The sequence below is a fragment of the Lissotriton vulgaris genome, chromosome 9 (genome assembly GCF_964263255.1).
Source record: "Lissotriton vulgaris chromosome 9, aLisVul1.2, whole genome shotgun sequence".
Taxonomy (NCBI): domain Eukaryota; kingdom Metazoa; phylum Chordata; class Amphibia; order Caudata; family Salamandridae; genus Lissotriton; species Lissotriton vulgaris.
In genome coordinates, this window is record NC_141697.1 from 589,826,660 (window position 1) to 589,847,129 (window position 20,470).

General features: G+C 45.7%; 1 protein-coding gene across 1 annotated transcript in view; it reads right to left on the reverse strand.

Moving 5' to 3' along the window:
• The window catches only part of LOC147691898 (5'-3' exonuclease PLD3-like), a 93,369-nt gene that overhangs the window by 45,559 nt on the left and 27,340 nt on the right, over window positions 1-20,470 (reverse strand). Inside the window, exons 7-8 of the mRNA XM_086938171.1 lie at window positions 15,195-15,378; window positions 8,671-8,782 (exon numbers count right to left, since the gene is read on the reverse strand). Of these exons, the coding sequence (XP_086794297.1) occupies window positions 8,671-8,782; window positions 15,195-15,378 (296 nt within the window). The remainder of the gene's footprint in view (window positions 1-8,670; window positions 8,783-15,194; window positions 15,379-20,470) is intronic.

Here is a 20,470-nt window from a genome sequence, read left to right on the forward strand (position 1 = left end):
GACTTCCAGGCCCAAGGATGTCTGGGCCCCACTGAGGTGCTATTTGCTAGCTCATCCGCGGGAAGAAAAATAACGAGAGATGTATGACTATCCGTGTGAGGGAAGGAGAGATGATCCTGACATATGAACGGGGGAAATGCAAAACAAATATACTAAGAGATGGGTAGATGGAGTAAAAAGGCGGAAGGTACAAAGCAATACTTTATATGTCATAAGACAGTGCACTCATATGTGTTCTAGATGTAAATGCATATTATAGGACGTGCAAATGTATGGATGTAAAGCTGATGTACTGGACTTCCCTGGGATACAAACAGCCCTGTCGCTAGTATTGTATTACCAACACCACCTGCATGTACCAAATTGAAACATGTGTCATATTACTGTGCAACCACTCTGAGCTTGATGCATGTAGAAGAAGCAGTTGTGAGAAGTGTATGTTTATCCCTTTGTTACTTTTGAAAAACAATAAAAATAGATAAAAAAAATAAAAAAAAGCATACAGGGATCAAACAAGATCACAAGCAACCTCAAAATAGAACGGGGAACCAGAAAAGCTCAGCATCAAACAATATCACTGTGGGAAATTGGATTATTGGTTGGGTGGGAGCCCTTCTTAAGAAACGACTACAATCCCTTTCAGCGTGAAACACGAAGTCTCTAAATTAACCTGTGATTCACAACACTGTGGTAGTTTGACACAAAACAGTCGTGCTTAACTTCGATGGCACTGTGTAAAGTATCTATGCAGCACTTCCACAGCAATAAAGTGACACACCACAAGAGAAACTCAACACCAATTTAGAAAAACAGAGAGCAAAATGGTGTATTTGACACCAAAACAAAACAAATCTAATGAGTAGATCTGGAGATATGCAATTTTAAAAATGTAGGTAAATGTAGCTCCAACTGAGTGGATCTGGTCACACTGGACAAGGACAAACTCAAGATCAAGCTAGTCATACTGGAGCGCAACCAGGAACAGGACCAAAATTGGCCCGCTGAGGATAGTACCCTTATGTCCTTAGCGTATAGCCTTGCAAAGCAACGCAAGCCAGACAGCACACAGTCTGGCATTGGTTCAGAAGAAGCTGTGCAATGAGGCTTTGCATCTCTCCCGAAGAGCTGTGCGGATTGGCTTTGCAAGGCTTTGTGTCACTCTGTGTCGGTTCTAAAGAAGCTTGCTGCTGTGTGGGCGACACTTTGCATCGCTCTACATTGGGTCAGGTAAAGCTTGCAGCTGTGCAGCAAGGCTTTGTGTACCTTCCCACCAGATTTGGTGGAACCTTCAGTTAGGCCAGGAAGAGCTCTTTCTGATGCAAGTCAAGGGAACAAGATCTGGGGAGGCACCACTTGTGTATCAGGGACTCCCTCCAGCAGAGGCAAGCAAGGCTCAAGTAGATCAGCTGGGTGGTTGCAGGGAGACATCTGGAGCAAGTTGTGTCTCTGTAGTTCAGAACAGGAGGTCAGTAGGCTGTCCCTTGGAGTCACCCGCGTGGGATGTAGGGAGCAGGTCTGGTCTTCGTTCTCAGCAAAGAGGGCAGGACTCACAGGTTCAGGAGTGTACTGAAGGGTGGGTACGATGGTCTCCTTTTTAGGTTGAAGTCTGGTTTGCTAACAACATCTTGAAAACTACCCTGGGAATGTATTCTGGCCATTGCTTACCACTGGCTTTGGGTTTTGTAACTCACATTGGCTTGCTTTCTATTTGTTGGCTTCATATGTTTTAGGAGGTCTAGTTTGAGATTGTCCCTCCTGTGTAGCATAGCCTATTTACTGTATTGATCCATGGCTCTCTCTGTGAACAGGCCTTTCAATCTTGTACTTATCTTGTCAAATTTGCTGTGAATTCACAGACAAGGGTCAAATGTCAGGCTCTCTGGTCCGGAGAGCTTGGTAATTACCTTTCTTTCTCTGACTTTAAAGTGTGAACATGTATGTGTTAATCTTGCCATTTCCAAACATTATTGTTTATGCACTGTATAGTTTTATCAGCAAAACTGTAGGTCTGTGCAAATGTAATGGTCATTTCAATTGAAAATGTGTTTTCTGTATTGGCGGTGGGCTACAAGACCATGCATATGCCACTCTAAGCAACTCCACTCCCAACCTACTCCATTCTACTCTCCACCACTACACTGACACTCTACTCCACACCCCTCCACCCTATGACACTCTACCCCATGCAACGCCACTCAATTCCATTCCGCTCCATTCCACGCCGCTCAATTCCACTCCACGCCACGCCACTCAATTCCATTCCACTCCACGCCACTCAATTCCATTCCACTCTTCTCTACAACAGGTCACTGTAAGACTCTCCATTCTATGCTACTGTACTCTACTCTACTCTACCGCCTTCCACTTTAGGCTGCTCCACACTCCACTTTTAGCCATGCCCAGCAGCCAGGCTGGTGAACATCATGGCTAGAACACATTGGCAATGCCAATAGCTCTTGCATAGGCGAGACCTATTGGCTATACCAATGCCGGTTACACCTGGTGCCCACTTTGAAGTGGGAGAAACTTGTGTAGTTCCCCCCCCCCCCTCCCCCCTACAGAGGTGTCTGGAATTTCCTTCCTTCCTCCCTGCCCTGGTCCCAGTCTGTCGCAGGCCCAATAGGCTAGTGAGAGGTCCTTTGTGTGTGAGCTGGGCTAGTGCCTTTAAAATGCAAATGTGGTAGGTGACCGCTCCTCTCCCCCAATCCTGACAGAGATAGCCCATCCTGCCAACACCCTAACCTTCTACTGTGACGCTATATGAGAGGAAAACACAAGGCTGAAAGATAACTACACCTAGTCATGTGACCGAGGAAACATGCACCAAATAATTAGGACAAGAAAGTGCAAATGTTCTAAAAGTGGCATTTTCAGTACTCTGACTTAAAATCTGACTACCATTAAAGAGGATTTTAAATTACCATTCCTCAGACACCATACATGACTTTCCTACTCCTTTCAATCACAATAACTTATTAAATGTAATAGGGTAACCCAATATTATCCTATAGGAGAGGTAAGCCTTGCAGTAGTGAAAAACTAATGTAAGAGTTTCACTACACATGTGAAACTTAAAAATACATGTTTTAAGTACACTGCAACCTGCCCTATGAATGGGTTAGGCCCTACTCTAGGGGGGTGGGGGGGGGTGACTCGTATGCATTACAAAGTAAGACTTAGGCCAGGTATAAGGTTTATTTTGCCAGGTCGATATGGCAGTTTAAAACTGCATACACAGGCTGCAGTGGCAGACCTGGGATATGTTTAAAAGGCTACTAAATTGGGTTGCACAATCAGTGCTCAAGGCCCATTACATTAGTACCACTTTAGTGGTGACTTACAAGTCAATTAAATGTGCCAATTGGATGCAAGTCAATTTCACCATGTTTAAAGGAGAGAGCACAAGCACTTTAGTACTGGTTAGCAGTGGTAAAGTGCACAGGGTGCTAAAAGCCAACAAAAACAAATTAAGCAAAAATAGGACGAGTGAAGGCAAGAAAAATTGGGGAATAACCCATCAGAGAGGGCCAAGTCCAACAATCACATATCAGTTCAATATAGGACAGGGAACCCAGCATTCCCACTAACAACCCCTATATCCTGGTAAGAAATTAACCACCATGCCATACCCAGGAAGAGAAATCTTGTACAATCCAACTTAAGCCCCTTGACCTCATCAACCTTCCACTGGAATATATATTAAGGGGCACCAAATAAAACTATAGTAAGCAATACAATAATCAAGCAAATGTCTCAGAGGTCAAAAAACAAGACTAAGGAAATCGAAAATTTCTTTGAATAATGTACAGAGTATGACCCCAAACCAGCTCCATACAGTCCACCGACTCAAACAGCCTAAAATGGCCCAAATTCCTCCACTATCCAATGGTGCACAGAATGTGACCATCGACTGATCAACCTGGTATAAACTGAGGCAATATTCAAGGCTACAAACAATCTCAAAATTGACTGGAGCACTCAACAGGACCAAGTATCAACCCATCACAGTTTAAGGAAGCACAGTAGACCATAATCAAGCACAATACAGGTTCCAACCCCAAATTGCCCAAAACAGCTCAAGAGACAAAACAAGACCAGAGACCAACTCAAAATGTACCTGGGCACCAACAAAGAAGGATATTATGGAGCACGTAATGAAACCATAAGCCACCTCAACATATTTAAGAGTACCAAATGAGATCAGTAATTACCTAAATAAGATGTGGACCATCCAATGAGACCTGGCACCAACTGAATGCATCACTCATGGAGGCCACAAGTCACCTCATCAATGTCTGGAACACCTAACAATACCAAGCACCAATCCAGCTCCTCCTGCAGCACCAAACAAGACCACACAGACACCTTAATGTAGCCTTGTCTGGCAAACTTCCACAATATATTCTTGGATACCAATCAAGGCAAGGCACTTACTCAGTGAAGTTGAGAACAGGGCAAATCGAGTATATCCTGAGGCCCAAGTCAGCGAGTTAGGGCAATATAGCTGGAGGCCCCATACAAGATCACAAAGGACCAGTCTAGCACGGAGTACCACAAATGCCCTTTCGGTACACATTTTAACTTCTGATCAAGCTGTTCCACTGGAATAACCAGGATGCTGACACTGTTGGGGACTATATTAAATATGTTAAGCCCTGAATGGGCTACAACAGTTTAAATTGAAACCCTAGTAAGACAAATTGTAATAGTCAAAGTTAGTCAAAAACCCTTTCTTAGTATTCCTCTGGCAAATACGCGTATGTGACATTCACAAATAAAATCCTCGGAGTCACTAATGAAGCTTAGCAAGGTCTGGTTGCACAGGTGATGGCAACATTGAAAAAACAGTACAGATGTGATTTGTGCCCTTTCTTTGAGACTCACAGCATATTTAGACAGCCAATCTGCAAGACAAAATAATTATTTGTACGAAATAGAACATTAAGCCTGAGTGCATGCATGCCCAAGCAGGTCCTGTCTCTCATCCATACCTGGAGGCTTCCAGATCTCCAATCCTCCACAGCAAGCTCTCACATACTTCCTCTTCTCTGTTAAAAGTGCTGAGTACTCCCGCAACGCCCTGTTCTACTTTTGCTTCATATAGCTGCTTTCAGGACTCTTGACTTTGTTGGCTGAGGGCCCCAGTGGTGTACTCCTGAGTGCCTATAGTCCTCACTTTTTTAGGGTTGCAGTCCAGGGGGTCCTTCTAACCCTTAGACTAGGGCACGTTCCTTACATCAAGATTCACCAAAGCTGCTCACCAGCTGTCGAGTTCATTCTATGCAGAAAAATGGATTAGATGGTTCTGGGTAGAGGGTGACCATGCTGGACCAGATGGGCATAAAGGAGGGAAAGCGAAGAATTACTCTCTGGCTGGAGAAAAGGTGATAACGCCACAAAGCAAGTGGCCTTATGGTACCGGTCCGAGGATGCAGATTGACAAGAATCACAATTCAGGAATGCCTTCAGCAGGTGCCCTCTAATTCGGTAAAGACATTTGATGTCATTGAGTCAGTCCTAGGCATCTTGGCAGCAAGGTCCTCATGATTCTTGGTCAGTTCACTTCCTCAAGAAGACCTACATGGAGGCTTCTCCCAGCTGAGCCTTTGTCTTGACCCCATGGTCAGTGGTCCGCTTCGGACCATAAATCTAAGACTATAGATTTGTCTTCCTCCTTGAACGGATAATGGAGTAGGGCTTCTTCTAAAGTGCTAGGCATCCTCCCAGAGTTATGTTCTAGCAACAACTTTCGAAGTCTTGTTTGAGGTCAAACAACTCATCTTATGCTGCAGAGATTCTAAAAAACCCAGACAAATAGATGGGACTTGTGTGGAGGGCGAGTTTTTATTCAGTTAAATTGGGCAGATGCAGGGTGGCATCAATCGAGAGGTGCTTCGCGTTTAAAATGTGCAACTCAGGCTATCTCCACAAAGAAGCCCTGACGGCAGGCACAGGCTGGTCAATGGGATCGGTTTGATTGTAAGACTGCTTCCAGCAAAGAAGAACAGGGAGGCCATAAATTCCAAACATACAGTGTATTAGAGGAGTGAGGAGTAGACATTACAAACAGCTGTATACGGTATTCTGGGCGATTTGAGGTAGAATGGTCAATGCAGCTCAACAGGTTTCAGGCAGTCCATTTTACTCTAAGTTTGGTTGAGAGTGTGGGTGAATTGCCTAAACCCTCCCACATAGGTAACAAGGTTCTACAAGGGAGAGTTACATGAGGAATACCATGTTCCAAAGGCGATTTATGGCAGCGAACCTCTTTTTTGCACTGCTGTCACTGTGTCTTGTTGGAGGACATCATATGAAAAGCACATGCATGCTCTATCATATTACAAGAGCCCACAAGCACCACACAATACCACACACACACACACACACACACACACACACACACACAGGGGGAATTGGAGCACCCCAGGTAGAGAGGAGTAAACTGATTTTACATAAAGAGGTGGGGACTTCTTTCACAAGGGTCCAGGTAACAAGGCTTGTGATCTTCAGTAGAATTTTAGCTACTCTCATTGGTCAGTTCTGTGACAGCCCACGTAGGGATGGGGGTATGGGGCAGTAGCCGTCACCCTGGCCTAAGGCTGGTGGAGAAGGAGGATTCTCTTGTAGCGCTCCCTGCCTAGTCCGGCCATGTGTTCTGCAGCAATATGGAGTCCTCTCCGGGAAAGGGCTGCTTATCAAACTCAGGGAGGGACAAATAACAGCGTAGGTTGCATTAAAGCGGACAAAAAAAAAAAGTTGATCACTCTCTCCAATGATGTACTTTTACCACTACAAGGCTTCTATCACTTCCAATGTTTAAACAATTGTATGCTAAGAGACACACTTTAAATGGGTGGCTCGTAATTGCTATAGGAATTGTTACCTTCAAAGTCTACTATGGAAATGCCACAAGAAAATGGCTTCCCAATGTCCCCGTCATGTAGCTTGCCAGGTGGTCGACACTTTTGAGTGTAGACCACCTCACCTTTTTGTTCATGTGTCTACGTTTGTACTGGTGTCCCCAACTAGCCAAACCTCTACTTGACCAGTAACAACCTCTTGGGGCTTCTCCAGGGAACACTCTACTTGTGCCCAATACACCGCATACCAAACATTCAATGTCTTCCCTGTCCTTCCGCCCCTCTCTTAATTGGAAAGCTAGAAAATGCCCATACATGTACCCAAAGATCTTGTAGGGTGGGAAGTTGAGATATGAACAAAACAGAACCCTTGACTGGAAACTGTGTCCCCATCAGCGACCTGAAGTTGGATAAGTACTTTTCCTCTAGGACCAGACTTGGTAACACTGCGTCTCTATTAAAAAGACAGAGAGCAAGAAAATTGTATCTACAAGGACAGGGACCCTTATGCTGTAACCTAGGGAACCCCAAGCATACATTTTCTTGGGGCTAAGATAACCCCCTTTTGACTATCATATTGGCCCCTCGAATTGAAGGAACCTGCCACCCTTGAGTACCGCAAAAAACACAGTTGATGGACAGAATGCAGAAGAATGTCTTACATTCACCCCAGTACAAAGATCTGGGCCTAAATCCATCGTTTTTTTGCACTCCACACCACCCTAGATCAGACAATGGCTATATGCAAATCAGCCTTGACCCTGTGCCTCATGGGAACAGTCCATCCCGAACTACCAAGCCATGTCTTTCCTAGACCGGAATCAAGCATCCAAGGACCGGTTTCTGGCTATCAGCCTTCTTCAGCCTGGATAGCTTGACTCCAGTGGTGTGGAGAGCCTGGGACTCAGGGAAGACATGGCTTGGCAGTTCGGGCTGGACTGTTTCCATGAGGCACAGGGTCAGACTGATTTGCATATAGCCATGTCTGAACTGGGGTGGCAGAGTGGGCTAAAGAACGGTGATGGATTAAACCCAGATCTTTTGACTGGGTGTGAGTGTTTGATTGATTCAGATGCTCCGTCCATCACCACCCCCTTTTGTACCACCCTTGAGTACCAGCATCTATTGTTTACTGGCCTTTGAGGAGCTTGAATGTTTTCCTTTTTCATCCAGGACCCAAGATGGCCCATGCAACGTATAGTCCAGCTCAAACTATCATTAGCTAAAAGTTTGATGCCACTCTGACCCCAATCATGGAAGTCTCCACTAACTTTTTTAACTGCACAACCTCCTCCCACTTAGAGCCTTCAGAAAAGAAGACTTTATTCCATTAAGCCATCATACTACTTACAAGGAAATGCCCTACACTTCCTTTAAACTACAGCTATCTTTCCCCTAAAGAGGTTAGAACGCGCTATACAAATACAGTTAACTTCGTGCTCCCACATTCTTGATGCTTTCAAAACTGCTGTATGTGCCATACATCAGCAATCACAGAGGACAGGAGCACCTAAGCCTCACCCACAGGTTGCTGAACTGACTCCTGATGAAACTCAGAGCTGAATTTAAAACTCTACGTACAGTTCACATAGCACATTGCAAAGCAGAATCTGAATTGTTCCACTTTGCAGTCTTTCTACAACACACCCTTTACTGTCTACTCCCAAGCGACACCCATCTGTCCCCTTTTCAGCCTTCAGGTTCTATTTTGTGTTGATCAACTAGAGGAAAATAGACTTCCAGTGAGGAGGTTCTTGCAGCCCCACTGCCCTTTCTCTTACTTCTGACTTAGGAGCAAAGCAAGTCTTACCTTTCTGTGTCAGCATGATGAGGTCGGTGCTATTCGCTGTACCATTCACAGCAATGTTTAACTTCACTCCACGCGAGGACAGCTCCAAGAGCTTTTGTAGCACCTTCTCCCCCTAAAATAAGCATTTGTGTTACAATATATTCTCTTAAACCCTTTATTCTAGCTGGGATTTTGATAACTGCACATACAAGATCAAGACAAATAAGTTACTTAACTTTGGTAACACTCTTCATGGTGGATACTCTAACTGGAGAGTCCTCATCTTTTCCCCAGGTGTCGGACTGAATTCAGAAGCTCTTGTAATAGCTTCTGCGTGCCAATACGAATCACCATCACAGCTTCATCTCGCCTTCGGAATGACAACATGAAGTTGCACTTAGTCACCCCCTCTGCATGCTAACGTCAGTTGTCTCCAATTTTTTCATTTTTTATGCCCAAACGTTATTATTAATGAATGTCCATTCCAGAGAATGGGAAGGTAGGCTGGCAGGTGGAGAGGAAATTGCAATTAAATAGAGTATAGCCAGAAAGAGTACAACTGAAGGTGCACACGTTATTCTTTTGATGGATACATTTCTACCTGCAGATTCTGGACCTTCTGCATCATTACAAAAGCAATGCCCCATACAAGGGGTTGGGTCTGATGAGTGAACGTACACCAGGACATCCTGCACAGCTAAGCAAGCAAATCTACACCGTCAGTGGTGCTGAGAATTTATGCCGTAATACTCATTAAAACTATAGACAGATTTCACATTGCCACCAGGCAGATAACACTCTAAACTAGGGCAATATTGGCGGCCTGAGTCCTTGTGGAATGAGCGCTAGGATTTGAGAAGGAACATTTTTGGTCGAGGCATAATACAGTTTGGTAAAAAGGACAATCCATTGTAATAAGGTTGATGTCTGGACTGCCCATCCTTTCTTCGCACCAGTGAGAGAAACAAATAGTTGATCATCAACACTGTACATCTTAGTCCTGTCAATATAGAAGCTTTGGGCACATCTTGAGTCAAATCTGTGAAATCTACCCTCAACTGTAGAGGGATGTGGTGGAGTGTGATAAATTACTCAAGGTGGAAAGCTGACACCTCTTTTAGAAGAAAAGATGCAAGGGACGTATGTTCAATCTTTTTAGGCAAAAAAAGGTTTCTACATGGAGGCTGAACTGACTAAGCCTACAGCTCACTAAATTGAGGACAATGAGAAACACAGTCTTCAAGATCAAAAGCCTCTGTGGAAGGCCTACAGAGGCAATATCTGCAAACCACCATTTATTTATTTATTTGTAACATTTATAAAGCGCACTGTTACCAGACGGTGTCCTGGCGCTGAATGAACGCTCCCCTGACTAAGCCCGAAAATAGTGAACAAAAAGCCACGTTTTCAATAGTTTCCGAAATGTCATTAACTCTGTGGTCTGTCTTAAGTCTAGTGGGAGAGCATTCCATGCCCTCGATGCCCCGACAGAGAAGCTTTTGCCCCCCCATTCGAGCTCTCCTAGTTCGTGGAATCACGATCAGCCCCTGATCAGCTGACCTGAGATGCCTACCGGGCTTGTACCATTGAAAGTACTGGGCTAAGCACGGAGGGCCCAGCCCCCTGAGAGACTTGAATACTGTGCATAGGGCCTTAAAGGCAATCCTTTTTCGCACCGGAAGCCAGTGCAGCTTCACCAGCTCTTGGGAAACAGAGGCAAACTTGGGTGTGCCCGTAATGAGACGGGCCGCTGCGTTTTACAGCACCTGAAGTTTGTTGAGCAGCCCCTGTTGGGCATTGAGCAATAAGCTCAGATAATGATTGATAGTTCAGATTCGGAATAGGCCCATGAACACACGACGAGCTGTGAAAAATATGACCTCAACTGTTGGAATAATGTATATTTGTGACTTTATTATACTTGAAACTGTTTCTGGTGGGAAGATATTGTGCAAAATTTACTGTGTATGCTCAAAAAAGTTATGCTGCATTATTAAAGAAAAATGAATACAAATATATATATATATATATATATATATATATATATATATATATATATATATATATATATATATATATATATTATATATATATATATATATATTTAAAAAGCCTCTGTGGAAAGGCTCAAAGGGAGCACATAACAGAAAAGTTCAAACTAAGTGAAGGTCCTACTGCATCCTGATAAAGGGAGCAGGGGAAACATGTCAAAGTCCTTTTAAGAAAGGCGTCACAACTGATAACTTGATAATGAGGGCCAATGAGGTAAAGAAATACAGACTAATGGCTCATAGGTAACCTTACAGTGCCCACAGCAATGCCTTGCCAGCCCAAAGACAATACATACAAGATAACTTCAGACAGTTTCACCTGCAGCGGATCAATCTGTGTCTGCTCACACCAGGTGACAAATTTAGCTCAATGGCCCAACTATTAAGACTTGATGTAAGGACAACAGGCAGCCTGCATGATATCCATCAATTGTGATGGAAGGTAGAAACTTCTCTGCTGGTTCTGCTCAATCTCCACTAATGGAGGTGTAGACTTTTGAGGCTCAAAAGTAGAACCCATCCCTGCTGCTGGGACAGCAGATTCTCCCAAAGACAGAGTAAAAGTTGAGGACAAATGCTCAGGGTCACAAGATCTGAATACCTGATCTGCTGAGTCGAATGCGAGACTGTCAGAATGTGCTCAGCTCTGTCCCGCCGGACTCTCTTCAGCACCCATTGGACTAGAGGCATATCAGAGGTGGAAACGCATACAGCAGGCCTACTGAAGATGGAACACATCTCCTAGAGGCCCCGAGGGGGAATCTCCACACTCCCACTGGACTAATCTATACTGTGCATCTTTCAGGTGCAGACGGCACTAATGATTGACTAGGTGATGCCTGCTGAGTTAATCTATTCTTAAAATGAAGAATTGTGCCAAATGACTGCCCATCAAGGAAATCTTGATGAATGCCAGCCAGCGTCAAAGCCTGAATGCCTCCATAGAAAACGTGACCACACACAGCGCAGCATGTTTCAATACCACATAGCAGTCATGTTCTCAGTCCGCACTTGGCTAAATCATGACAGAGGACAGTAAGGATTTGAGAGCCAGCCGAATGGCACAAGCTCCAGAATAATTACATCATGGTTGAGCCTCACATATGCTGGTGACCTCCCAGTATCCTTCACAACAGCCACCTCTGTGAGGTGTTAGGAGAAAGGTTTGCCACATATCGGATTGGAGTGCACCATCCGTCACTGAAAGGCCTGAGATGCCTCATCTGACTGATGCTCTCCGAAAGGCACTCTCACTGATGGTCCTAATACCGATGCAGTTTCCATTGCAGGGCCTCAATGTGCAAGTAGAAAGCACCGGCAGAACGCAAGAAGCTAGAGGCCCCAGCAGCCTCGGAACTAGAATTACAGTAGCTCTAGCCTCAAACACTGAAATCACAGCTTGAATGTGCCAAACTCGCAGGTGAGGCAGAAAGTCCGCCAAGGGGACTGTATCCAAGAAAGCCGTGATAAAGGGCACTTTCTACAAATGTTGAAGATCAGACTTGGACTCCTAGATGGAAAACCTAGGGTGGACAGCAACAACATTTCTGGAGGTGGTCTGAGACTAGCTGGGGCAAGCCCACCTTCAAGAGTCAGTCATCGAGATATAGGAATAGGCGAATCCCCAACCTGCAAAGATGGCCCATAACCACTGCCATGACTTTCGTGAAAACCTGAGGGACCAATGTAAGGCGAAAGAGAAGAGTGGTAAAGTGGAATTGATCTGATTCCACTACATAAAGATAATTCCTGTAGTACTTCAGGAAAGGCATACAAGAGTACTCACTCTGCAGGTAAAAAAACACCATCCAATGCGTGTGGTCCAAGGCCAACAGAACCTGAGCAAGGCTCATCATCTAACTTTTTCCTTCTTGAGGAATGAGTTCAGCAACCTGATGTCCATAATTGTTCTCAAGACCACATCCTTCTTTGGAACCAGGAAGCACCATAAGTAAAACCTAGCTACTTCTCTGACTCGGCAGAGCCTACATTGCTCCCTTGGCGTGGGGCCAGGTTTGGAGTTCAGGGGACAGTATCTACTCCATCAGGGAGACTGAGCAAAATACTCAGTTGACCTGACTAAGTACCCATCCTCTGAATTTAGAGTTATCTGCTGGTCCAGCGGACAGCTCTAGTCACTGACCAGAACCACTGTCACAGCGTTTCCTGGCAAGGGGGTTAAACGTTTGATGGACAGCTCCATCAAACATGAAAAACACCGGTCTTCGAAAACAAAAGCGAATGATCCTTACCAACCATGGGAGTTTCCTCCCATGGTGGGTTAGAGGATAATTTAGTTTTTTCTGTTCCGATACAACAGGTTTTTCACAGCAGTAAAGGATATTGAAAACTATCCATTTGATTGCCCACTCCAAGTCCGGCATACAGTTAAAAGGCTAAACCTCCAAAGGCCCCTACTCGGTCGGCCATCGGAGCAGTATGTCTGTGAATTAGAGTAGGGTTCGTGGCTGTCCTAATTAAAGCCCACCTGACAGTAAATCTGGCGGGCGGACCTTCATTTAGGTGTAGCAGGTGCTCCAACATCATTATGTTGGAGGATATTTTTCGCCAAACTAAATCAGAAACTTAGGAGCTCCAGGTGTCAGTCCCAGGATGCTTATTTCCGGTCCAGGGAGGACCTGGCTTGGCAGTTCGGTCTGGACTGTTCCCATGAGGCACAGGGTCAAGACTGATTTGCATATGGCTGGGTCTAAACTGGGGTGGCATGGTGAGCAAAAGAACGATGGATTTAACCCAGATCTCTTGACTGGGGGTGAATGTATGATTTATTCAGCATTCCGTCCATCATTTTTTTTGCGTAGCACATGGTCAACCAAAAGCTTGTTAAATGGTTTCAGACTCTGAAGTAGGAAGGCCAGATTGTAAACTATCTATCAGGAGATTAGCCTTAGTCTCTGCCCTCTGAAACGCAATTTACTGAACATGATGCGAGTTCTTTCATCAAGGCCCCATTGGCAAATCTAGGACGGATTCAGAGGAAGTATCCAAGCCACAGAATGTTATAAGTTAAGGTGAAAGCCAGCATCACTGTAATATGGGGAAGTAAATTATCTTCTAGCTGTGCTTCAAAATGCTGGACTGCCTGATGATCCTGTACTGCATCTAAAAAAAGCCTCCATATTCGGAAGTACATTCGCCAAGGCAGATTAACAATATGGGAGTTGTCCTCAAACATCTTCACTAGCATCCTCTTCATTACTCAAAAATATCTACCTTCGTCTTTTACACAACCATCAGATTAATTATTTCAATCATCTCTCTACCCACATCTCAACTGGAAAGACAGCTGGGCATAATGACAAGCTCATTAAGTGGAGCTAACTCTTCGACTCCTCTGAGTACTGAGCGTTAAGAGAATGTCACTAATGCTTTCACAGCACAAGTGCTATAGTAAAAATAATCTGGCCCTGCTCTGTCAGCAGGAATGGTGACACAGGAAGATCATCTTCCTTGACATCAGAATGAGAATGCCCAAGTCTTGTTCAAAGCAATAAGAAGGATATTAGAGTGTGCCAAATAGTACATCTCATACATTGTGTGTCAAAAAGTACACAAAGAAAGGAAAAAAGAGTGAACTGGATTACAGGTGGGTACTTTTTGGAGAGTCAGGTAAGTTCCCTACAGTAGAAAGGCACTTGCTTCAGTTCAAGTTATTCCTAGGCAACAAGGGGGTAATGGCAGAGCCAAAAAAATATTAGCTGGCCTCTTTGCGTTCATCTTCTTTCTGTAGAGTCTAAATTTAAAACAGTTGTTGAATACTGCACAAAATCAAGAATTTCACAGAAAACTAGGATATTGATGGTTCACAATTATTCTAGCGAGTTAACGCACTCTGTCAATTTCTAGTGGCTTGCTCCCCTACAAATATTTTTCTGAGCAAAGGCAGCAGTTGATAAATAAAATCGGTTTGTGGCGGCACCTTCTCAAAGGAAGCTGAAGGGAAGACTTTTAGGGTTGTACTTAAGGGAGTAGGATGGGCTAGCTAGCATCCTACTTCCTAATGTGAAGAGGCAGGTGTCCTCCACCTGAAATTTTCCTTTAAAACATTCTCTCTCTGCCCCAGTCCACCCTATTCAGTCTCATAATCTCCAGTTACTACTCTCTAAAATGAGTTCCTTTAGCACATGGTCAGCATTTAAGTCAGAGACCTAACATGCGGTCTTCTCTTTCAACTCGCCATTACATTAAGTTGGAATCTCTTAGTCAAAGCTGCAGCCTTTTTGGTAGAGAAATCTTGCACCTATACTTTACTCTATCCCCTTTTAAGGTAAAAGTCTTGCAGCGCTTTGATGGACTCCCTCCCCCCTTTGGTCTCCTTCCACTCACACATATGTCCATTGTAACCTCTTCAGTGAAGCGGACTGGCACCCAGCTTCTCCTCACTCAGTGATTTAGTCAAGGGGTCTAGCACCCCAATATCTCTTGCTCACGTCTTCAATCGAGGAGCCTTGTGCAGCATTTCTCCACTCTTACCTCTTCACTCGATGGATCTTGTACGCCTGTGTCAGCACCCTGCAGCGTGAAGTAGAAAGCAGCAATGTCCACACTGCTCTGGGCGCTATTCATGAGATCCATCCAGGACTGGAACACAGACATGTGGACAGGTGCTTCCGGGTCATAGGTTAAACCATCTGGGATGCTTTCCACCAGAACAAAACTGTAACCAAAATTAGGGAGGAGAGTGAGAAAGGAGAGGTTCCTGGTTGCTCAAATACTCTACACAAATCTTCCTGTCAGTTTTAAACAAACACATTAGATGACAGAGAAATATAGAGCAGGCTGCTGGGAAACAAATGTGGGCTTCAACAGGTTTAGGACACAAATGTGAGACCGACTTTTCTGCACCATAAGGAGCACACAACTCATCTGTTATTGTCCTGTTTGGAATCTAGTACTAAACCCTCTACATTCACAATTAATTGGAGCACTGACACCCAGTAAAAATCACCAGAAACAGTTTCAAAGATATTACTGATTGACACCAAATACCCACAGGTGTCTTAATAAGCTGCTACGCTAGTCCAACTTGTTATGCATTCCAAAAACCCTCCCTCGTATACTTAACAATTCCTCACCAGTAGAGCCCATCTCAACTAGACTGGAGATTCAGAGATGGAAGTTCTTTTTTACTAGCAGTATACAGAACTAGGTCAAAACGAGCCTGCTTTTAGAGCTCGTGTCCATGAAGCAGGCTCATTGTCGCACACATGTAGTATTACCTTAGAGGCTGCCCCCTTCTTGGTATCTAGGAGGACATATCTTTGAGACTTGACCAAAGCTGTATTGCCTTTCAAGAAATGCAGCTGTATTATTTAAAAAAAGCAAAGCCCATACCATTACAGTTAACTATCCCAATAATCGGAAATAACCCAACATTACACATACGGAGTAGATGCCTGGTGCCCCAGCCGCCCCAGGACCTCTCTCCTGCCAGTCACAAGGCCACCACCGACCACTAGACACACTCACCAAGCACAGCAATTCTATCACCCCCTCCCCCCCACAACTACTCATGCTTGTGCCTCAACAGCCACTCTCTCAACAAACCCCATACTAAGGTCTGGAACCTCATCCACACCCACTCACCAGACCTCACTTTCCTCACAGAAACATGGCTCAAGATCTCCAATGCCATCCCAGCAGGCTACAAAATCCTACGCCAGGACTGAACCACAAAACCTGGAGGAGGCACCGCAAATAGTCCACAAAGACCACAAAGTGCATTACTACCAAAGACCCGGATACCACCTTTTTGGAGCACCTCCACTTCATAATCCAGATAGGTGGCAAGTCCACCACAAGGGGATCCTTGCCTACCAACCACTGGGCACTCGGCAAAAACTCAGCAACTTAATCACCAACTCTAAACACTTTCTTCTACTAGGCGACCTCAACTTCCATCTTGACGACCTCACAGACCCAACATCACGGATCTACTTGACAGTCTCCACAGCATCAGCCTCGTGCACACAGCAGGTCACACCCTGAACCCTATTTTTGCTACCAGCAACACAGCCAACGTCAGCCAGACCCTCCCGCTCCCCTGGATGGACCACTTTGTCACTCACTTCACCATCTTCACCCCTCTCCCCCCCCAGCACAACATCTGTAACTCTCCCCACCTAGAGCTGCAACTGGAAAAACACCACCCAACAAGCCAGACTCAACACCCTCAGGCTACATCCGCCCACTTTTCCCGAAGACTCCGAAAGAAACGCCCTGAGCCTCAACAACTGCCTAACCACCTGTGCAAACAGTCTGGCACCCCTCAAAACCAACAAACCCAGACAACCTACCAAACCCACAAGCTGGCACACAGACACCCTCAGGAAAGCTAAGAGACACTGCAAGCAGCTGGAGAGGTAGTGCCCATCCTAAAAAGAGCCCACAGACAAGTGCACTTACAAACACTCACTCAGATCATATCACCACGGTTTGAAAGAGGACAAGAAGGCCCAGTCCCTGAGGATTAAAGCCATCAACAACAAATCCAAAGGAACTCTTAGCGATCGTCAGAGAATTCACTAATTCCACATCTTGATCCAGCCCCATCACCGTATCATAAGAACTCCATAACCAAGTGTCACATTTCTTCCATGACACGATCACCAACATCTACAAGAACTTTCAGCCTCTACCTCTCCCCACGATACAACCACCACTACCGGCACCCACTATAGGAGCCGACTTCTGAACAACAGGTCATCGACGCACACCGAAGAAACCGCAGCAACCATGGCACTTACCCTCTCGGGTGCCCCCATGGATACTTGCCCTAACGGCTTCTTCCACCTAGTCTGACCCACAATTACTGTAGCTCTACAGACCATCATTAGCCCTTTCAATTCCACAGCCCTGTTCCCGGATGCCTGGAAACACACAGATGTCACCGCTCTTCTCAAAATACCTTCCACAGACCCAGAAATTCCCAGCAACTCCAGACCCATCTCAAAGCTTTCTGTCCCTACAAAAAGTATGGAAGGGATAATCAACACTAAACTCTCCCAATACCCCAAATAGCACGAACTTATGGACCACTGTCAATTTGGCTTCCCTCATCAAAGAAACGGACGACATTTGCACCATCATAGACCAAGGACAATCGCACTTCCCTTATTCTTGTCGATCTCTCCTCTGCCTTTGACAGTCTCCCACCATACACTCATCACCAGACTGCACGACACAGGAATTCAAGGCCCAGCCTTCCAATGGCTCTCCTCCTTCCTGACAGGAAGAACCCAATGGGTCAGGGTGCCCCCCCCTCCACCTCCAAACCCCAGAAAGTCATCTTTGGTGTCCCGAAAGGTTCATTCGAGCCCCACCCTTTTCAACATCTACCATACCCCCCTGGAGAAAATCATCCATTCTCAGAGTCATTACATGTATTGAGGACAATTAGCCCATTCTGTCCCTCTCCAAAGACCACCAAAAACAACTTCAAAAGATGCATGACGGAGTTTGACGCCTGGATGCGTACCAACTGCCTGCAGCTTGACCACAAGAAAACAGAAGTCCTAATCGTCAGTTCCAACCATTCTCCCTGGGACATCACCCAGTGGCTTGCCGAGCTGGACCCACACCCATTGACTGGGGACTGGGCATAATCCTGGATACCGACCTCACCTTGAGATCCCAAATCAACGCTGTCTCCTCCGCATGCTTCAACATCCTCCCCATGCTCAAGAACATCTTCAAATGGCTTCCCGAAGGCACTAGAAAGACCGTAACCTAGGCCCTGGTCGCAAGCAGACTGGACTATGGCAACACCCTCTACTTTGGCATCTCCTCCCACTTCACACACAAGCTCCAAACCATCCATAACACCACGGCAAGACTGGCACTCAGCCTCCCTCGCCACACCCACATCTCTCCACACCTCCATGAACTTTATTGGCTTCCCATCCAGAAAAGCTGCCAGTTCAAGATACATCCCCAAGCCTACAAGTCACTGCACAATACCTCAATCACGGTCTACATTTCCACTGACCAACCCGGAAACTACGTTTGGCCCACACAACCCACATCTGCAGGAGCAGGAATGAAGGCGGATCGTTTTCCTAGCTGACAGCAAAGAACTAGAACACCCTCCTCCAGGACATCGAGAAGCCATCACAATCATAAATTGCCACAGGAGACTGGAGATCTAGCTGCTCGAATAAATCTCTATCTTCCCCTCACCTAATCAGCATCCGGATACCCTCGCAGGTGATTAGTTTACACTCTACAAGTTCCCACTACATTACACACTAATTTGTACCATACAGCCTACAAAGTTCTGCTATACAATAAAGTTGGCTATCCTCGAACTTCGAAAAATACATCCAATCAAAAATGCATAATATTTATTTCTGCCCATCCTCCTGGACCTCTAGCCCGCCTTCGACACAGTCTCCCACCACATCCTCTGCGCAAGACTCCACGGCGTCGGCATCCGCGACAATGCCCAAGGATGGATCCTCTCCTTCCTTACCGGTCAAACGCAGAGAGTCAGACTTCCACCGCTGAAATCACAACCTACAGAGATCAGTTGCAGAGTGCCTCAGGGATCCTCCCCGAGCCCCACCCTCTTCAACATATACATGGCCCCACTTGCAGACATAATCAGAAGCCACGGAATCAACATAGTCTTCTAAGTGACGACACCCAGCTGAATCTCTCCCTCACAAACAAACCCACAGCCGCCAAGAGCAACTTCTACAACCAGAAGAAGGCAGTCACCTCCTGGATGAACGACAGCTGCCTCAACCTTAACTCAGACAAGACCAAAGTTCTCCTCCCCCTCCCCCTGGGACGACTCTTGGTGGCAAACAGCAGTCGGATCCCTCCCACACTCACAGATCATGCACAAAACCTCAGTATCATCCACGCTTTCAATGTACCGACAAATCAACGCAGTCTCGTCCTCCTGCTTCCACACACACTGCCTCCTTCATAAGACCTTCAAGGGACTCCCCACCAAGCCCAGGAAAAGTCACCCATACACTTGTCAGCAGGAGACTACTACGGCAACGCATTCTACGCCTGCTCCACCCGGAAACGCCACAATTAACGGCAGACCATTTAGAACACATCTGCCAGGCTCATCCTGAACATCCACACCACAACCACATCAATGGCCACATGAGAGACCTTCACTTGCTACCTGTCAACAAGTGAATCTTCTTCAAGATTCTCACGCACGCCTACAAAGCCCTCCACAACACCGGTATTGCATTCCTCAACCACGGCCTCTCCTTCTACACTCCCACTAGACATTTCTGCTCTGCCCAACTGGTCCTGGCCACCATGCTACTGATTCGCAAGACCCCAGCTGGAGGAAGATCCTTCTACCTGGTTGCAAAGACCTGGAACTCCCTGCCTCTGCACCTCAGGCAATCACCATTGTTGCCGCAATTCAGGAAGGACCTCACGACCTGGCTCTTCGACTGAACCGCAGATCCAGCGACCCCCCGCCACCCAGCACCTTGAGACCGTCATGGAAGAGTAGTCGCACTTTATAAGACACTGATTGATTGATACATTTGCAATTTGTTCTATTCCAATAAAACATGCTAGTCACCAAAACCATACAGTTGGCAAAGCATTGCCACCTAAACAGCACGTCCCTCTCACCACACCACCGAACATATTAGAATCTGAAGAATTTAGTGTAAAGATATGAAACCCTCACAGCATTGCATCAATGTTTTGTGAGAGTGTACAGAAGACTCACTAAATAAGCCAAAGGCCAACCATTCAGTACTGAAATT